General features: G+C 44.4%; 1 protein-coding gene across 3 annotated transcripts in view; it reads left to right on the forward strand.

Annotated features, from left to right (window-relative positions):
• The window catches only part of LOC137503065 (uncharacterized), a 48545-nt gene extending 42759 nt beyond the window's left edge, over nucleotides 1-5786 (forward strand). For all 3 annotated transcript variants that reach the window (XM_068230491.1, XM_068230492.1, XM_068230493.1), the window contains exon 4: nucleotides 5580-5786. In XM_068230491.1, coding sequence (XP_068086592.1) covers nucleotides 5580-5723 — 144 coding nt within the window. In that variant the 3' untranslated portion in view covers nucleotides 5724-5786. The remainder of the gene's footprint in view (nucleotides 1-5579) is intronic.
• The last annotated feature ends 214 nt before the right edge of the window (nucleotides 5787-6000 follow it).

Consider the following 6000-nt stretch of genomic DNA (forward strand, 5'->3'; position numbering starts at 1 on the left):
CTTTTTCGGCTAAGGCCCAGTAGATTTGGTACAAGATACCCCTGTTTCATTTTGTAAATGATGCCTTGATGGCAAGAATAATGTAAAGCCTGTCGTGAATAACGGAGAGCTGTTCGGCTCTTTTCTCTCAATAGTAAGGGCAAGTGCTCTTTGATTCAGGGGACTTTTGCCCCAGGTAGTAAATTGTTGTGTGTAAAGCTGAGCTAGGAGCTCATGATGTATGCCCCTAGGGCTTAAAACCCAGAAATTGTAAAATTTGGGGCTGGTAGTCCAAGTGTGTAAAAATCCGTAAAATTGGGATCCTTCTAGTCTTGCTTCTAATTTGTCATTCTACCTGATATATTATTGTTGTGTTAAATCTTATCACTTTCAAAAATATAACCTTTGTTCAAGTTTTTAATTAACTTTGATTGTGTATTTAGACCCATTCACCGCCCGCACCTTCTTTCACCTCTGCTGTTCCACAGAGTAACCCCGGAACGAGTGGTAACAGAGCGTGGTTGAATGGGTCTCAATTAAGCCCCTTTTGATGGCTAAACATTGATTGTGATTCGAACTCTAACAATTTTCTCAGTTGCTGGAATTTTTCCGATGTAAATTTTCTGTCATGTCCGGCCCTCGCGATGTCCTCCATCCTGGCTATTTGCGCAAGATGGAATTGATTTACGAATTAGCCGGTAGAAATGTTCAATCTGGAGGCACGGTTGCGGTAGACACAACAAGCTTAAGGATTCCCTTAATTTGCCAATTACCATCCCAACTTCGGGAGAGAAAGAAATTGACGACTCTCTCTCCACGATCACTGACAATACTACTGAGCTAGCATCTGTAGTTAGTTTTTTTGAAGTAGGTGATCCATCTCCTAATCAACTTAAACGTGTACAAGCTAGACTGTACCATTTTTATAATAGAGTTAGTGATCTATTGTCTCTTAAGTTAAGTGACATTCAGGGGAAGAAGGCACGTGGTCTTGTTGAAAACTTTTCCAAAATGTCCAGTACGGTTAATCAATTGTTAACTGGGGCGGCGGCTCCCAAACTCGACCAGCCCCCTATGGTAAACATCGCTAGCGAGGAAGAGTCTTCCAAAGGGGAAGAAAGTAGGAAATCCGTAGGAGTCCAACAAACATCTGCCCCATTATAAACCGAGCCTGGTCGTCGTCCCTCTATTCCTCCCTTCTTTTTGAATAACGCTGCGTCCGAGCCTCCTTCACCCCCTAGGCAGTTAACTATTGTGTCGCCTGGTTTTAGTAGTTTGCCTCATCCCTTGGCCTTGTTACTTAGGCGGATTTCGAAATTCTCAATCAACTCCATCAATGATGTAATTTCATTTTTAAGATTCCTAGTTGAATTCAAGGACGATGCTCTAGTGTTTTCCCTCTCTGCGTCGCAAATTCTCAAATGATTTATCCTATTCCATAGGTGTCCTCTCGGACAAAATTATTAGAGACATCGCTGAACAATCTTCCATAGAAGATTTCCACGCTCATCCTTTAGCCATTTTCATACCGGCTCGAGCCATGTCTTCATTAGTACAGAAGTACTATTACCGAGTACAACGACTAGACGAAAATCTTGCCGACTTCATCCAGGATATCAAATTTTATACTAGGGTGTTTGCTCTTCATTTCCCAGAAGATCAAATTGTGCAGGCCATTGTGAAAGGAATTTCACCATCCTATTGGTCATATTTGTGCTTTGCGTCGCGTCCGCAAACGTTTGCCGAGTTAGAGGCTATGGCTGTCTCAGCCGAAGGTGTTAGATATGCCGACACGTTACGTGTCGCGAAGGAGCCCCCTCCGCCGTCCAGTCCGTTTCGGCCTCCACCTCGCCGAACTATCACAGCCCGCAAATGTTATGCCTGTGGGTCGACAGATCATATCCGGAACAAGTGTCCTTTGGTTAAATCTAGCGGAACAAGGAATGGAGCAGGGTCATCCCAACGCTGTTTTAAATGTGGCGCATTTTCGCATATTGCCAAGAATTGCCCTAATGCTAATAGCACCCCCTCCTGCTCAGCTTCTGGTGCAACTCCCACCAAGAATCAAAAGTGAGTAGTGGCTTCGGCTGAGTCGGCAGATTCATCTTTTCAAGGCTCAGCCCCGGTTAAATCCGGCGAAATCTCAGGGAAGTGTCAGTCTTCTAATCTATCATCTGAAGGCCCCAAAGAATGTCTTAGGATAGCGGCGGATTCCCCCGCACCTGTACCATTTCTCAAAATTGAATTGAATAATGAACCTGTTACTGCTCTATTAGATTCCGGGAGTGTATGTTCCATTATTTCGGCTGAATAGTACTCTAAATTAAAGTATGCATGTAAATTTTCTGACTATTGTTCGTATTCGGTTCAATGCGTTTCGGCCAACCGTTCTCCATTAGAAATTTTAGGTTCCCTATATGTCAAAATTCGCATTTTGAAATTCACTTGGAGAGTAAAACTGTTTGTGGCTAAGCCTTTGTCTTGCCCCATTATATTGGGAGCTGATTTCATGTCCTTTTCTGGTCTAGTGCTCGACATTCAGAGCAAGTCGTGCACTTTCAAATTTGCGAGTAATTTCAAAATTCCTTTACTGAAACGTAGCTCTGTGTCATGTTCATCTGTTTCGCCTACCCAGGATGAGATGTTGTTAGACCTTAGACCTGAGGAGCAGGCTGAGAGTTTACCTAAGTTGCGTCAGTCGTTTCCAGATGTTTTCTCTGATACTCTTGGCGTTACTGACCTCATCGAATACAAGATTGAGGTTACGGATTCAGTCCCTGTTAGATTTCCACCTTATAGGTTATCTCCGCCTAAAATGAAGGTTCTGAAGGAGATCATAGATAACATGTTGAAAGACTGTTTTATTCGGCCCTCTTAAGTCGGCATATTCATCACCTATTTTATTATTCCCGAAACCCCAAGGGGGCTTTAGGCCTGTGATTGACTATAGGGATTTAAATCGGAAGGTGGTGTTACAATCTGTGCCCCTTACCGACCTTCATTCTAGTTTTTCATGGTTTCGAAAAGCTAAGTTCTTCACCATCTTAGATCTTAATCAGGCGTACAACCAGATCCCTCTTGCCGAGGAATCAAAACATCTAACAGCTTTTGCCACGGATTGGAACTTGTATGAGTACAACCACGTGCCTTTCGGGCTCCCCACGGGACTGCTAGGTAGGGTCTTCTCCGACATCAAGTTTGAATACTTGTACCATTACCTCGTTGATGTCGTATTTTCTGAGACCTTTGAAGAACATCTAGATCATCTAAAAGAGGTCCTTAATCGCCTTCGTAAGGCTGGGTTAACGGTGAAGTTATCTAAGGTAGCCTTCGCTAAGCCTTCTATGTCATTGCTAGGGCATATCGTCTCGCCCGATGGCGTCTCGATTGATATCATTCTAGAACTCAGGCCATCCGTGATTTTAAACCTCCTAAGGACATCAAAGGTATTGCCCGATTCATTGGCATGGTGAATTTCTTCAGGAAATTTATTCCTAACAGAGCGGCGCCCTTGAATTTACTTCGTAGGAAAGGCGTCAAATTTGGTGTGGGGGACCTTCTGAACAAGCCGCTTTCGAAGACCTCAGATTAGCTCTTTATTATGACCCTGTCCTTGCGATGCCTGATTCCTCGAGGAAATTCATCGTCCAGACCGACGCATCGTCGTATGCAGTGGCTGCAGTCCTTCTTCGAGAGACTGAACTAGGAAGGCGACCCATCGCCTATGCATCTAGGACTTTATCGGCTCAAGAAGCCTAGTATTCCATATATGAACTCGAAGGGTTGGCAGTCTTATTTGCGCTAGGAAAGACTCGCCTGTATCTGGAACATGTCAAGTTTGACTTGGAGACCGATAATCAAGCTTAAGTTGGGTCTTAGCTAGGCCACGTCGTACGGGTCGTATAGCCCGCTGGGCCATCAGAATTTCTGCCTTCCAGTTTGATGTTAGGCACATAAGAGGGTCTGAAAATGTTGTGGCGGACCTTATAAGCCGTATGTTTTCCAATGATGTAGAGACCTCTGAACAGGAGAACAGTCCTTTATTTCCCGTGTCCATATCTCCTGGTGTAAATGCCATTCTAATAGATGCCCCCATGTTGTTTAGATATATTGAAAAATATCAACGTGAGGATCCGACGCTGGACCCTATTATGGAAACCCTATCTTCTGGGGAACATGTCGTCTCTTATGTATTGCGGAATGGTGTTTTATGTTGCCCGTCGAGGCATGATAAGAAGATGAAAGTTGTGGTTCCAGCTGTTCTCGTACCTATGATCTTCAAGTATTACCATGAGACCCCATTAGGGTGGCATTTAGGCATCTTCAAAACCCGAGAAAAGATCCGTGAAATGTTCATCTGGAAAGGTATGGACGGTGAAATTCGAGAATTGGTGAAGGCTTGTAAATCTTGCTTGCTTAGTAAACCCACCATGTCCACTAAGCTAGGTCTATTGTCGTCTCATCAAGCGTCGCGCCCCATGGAACGTCTTTACATCGATTACGTGGGATCCTTCCCCAATCAAAGGGGAACGCCAATAAATTCATCCTTGTGTGTGCAGATGGTTTCACAAGATTTTCCTGGCTCTTTCCAACTAAGCTGGCTACCGCTCAGTCCACCATTTCTTGTTTAAATTCCATCTTTGCTTCTTTTGGTCCGTGTCAGTATATTGTTTCTGATAATGCTAAAGCCTTCACCTCCAATCTTTTCCGCAAATTCTGTTTTGATCTATCTATCTCACATGTAACAACCTCTGCATACTATCCTCAACCATCTCTGGCTGAACGGGTCAATCGTAATCTGAGTTCGGCTCTTATTGCCTGTCATCATGATGATCATTCGAGGTGGGTCACATCCCTGCATTGGTTAGCCTTCGCTTTGAATTCGGCGGTTCATGAATCCCATAAATTTACTCCAGCTTCATTGATGTTTAAGTTTGTACCCAACACGCCGCTCTCTAACCTGTGGTCTCTTAGTGATATTCTACCGGAGACAATAGATCCAGATAACGTTAGAGATCTATGGAAGAAGGCTAAGGACAATCTTAAGGTTCCCATGAATGGTTAGGGAAAGATATGATCGTGGACGGAGGCCCGCCAATTTGAAAGTAGGAGATAATGTAATGGTAAAAAACTTTGTTCCCGCGGGCAAGCTTGCCCCCAGATTTCATGGGCCGTGCGTTATTTTAGTTTTTTTGACTCCTGTTACCTTGTTAGTGAGTAATCCAGCCACCGAGAGGATATTTAATGTTCACCTATCGCAGGTGAAACCTGTGTAATAACCTGGCTAACTTAATCATTAACATCTTTGTAAGAGCTTAGTGGGTTATATCTTTGTCTCATCTTAAGGCCTTCTGCCCTTGGATTAATTTCACTGGGACTATGTGTTAATTGTAAGACCTTTCCTTCCGATTATTCTGTTGTCCTTTCTGTTCCGGCCATTACCAAGCTCCCGTCTCCTGCTAAACCATACCGGTGGCTTTAAAAGAAAAAAGTTCACGCCGCTGGCCCCTCAGCCTCAACAACAAGATCGTACCCTAAAATATATTGTCTCCAACAACATCTTTCTGCCGCAAAGATTTTAATGTTTCTGTGCCCCGCAGCCGTTCATCGCCTTACCGCCACCGTGGTGGGGTATGGGCCCACTCCACTCCCGTGATGTCTATTTGGGTACGGCGCGCCGGAGTCCATCTCCCGGCACTGGCTGTTGGGCGGCGCCCCTTCCACCAACTCATCTGGGGACTTAAACTGCACCTCTCATCTGCGGCGTGCAGTACGACTACCCCTCTCATAGTAGCGGGAGAGGTGTATCTGAGGGTACTTGAGGGGTCCGGCCGACCTTGACTGAATATCGGCAGCGGCAGCAGTGCTGGCCGTCAAAATTAATCGGCATGTAATGGATTTCTACTGCTACATGGACACCTTAAATCTTCATTTAACATCTTTTGCCTTCAAAATCAACCTTTGGTGGACCAAAGAAATATTCCTTTCAAGTGTTGAAGTTTTTTAAATTCTACTAAAAAA

This window comes from Anabrus simplex, chromosome X (assembly GCF_040414725.1).
Source record: "Anabrus simplex isolate iqAnaSimp1 chromosome X, ASM4041472v1, whole genome shotgun sequence".
NCBI lineage: Eukaryota > Metazoa > Arthropoda > Insecta > Orthoptera > Tettigoniidae > Anabrus > Anabrus simplex.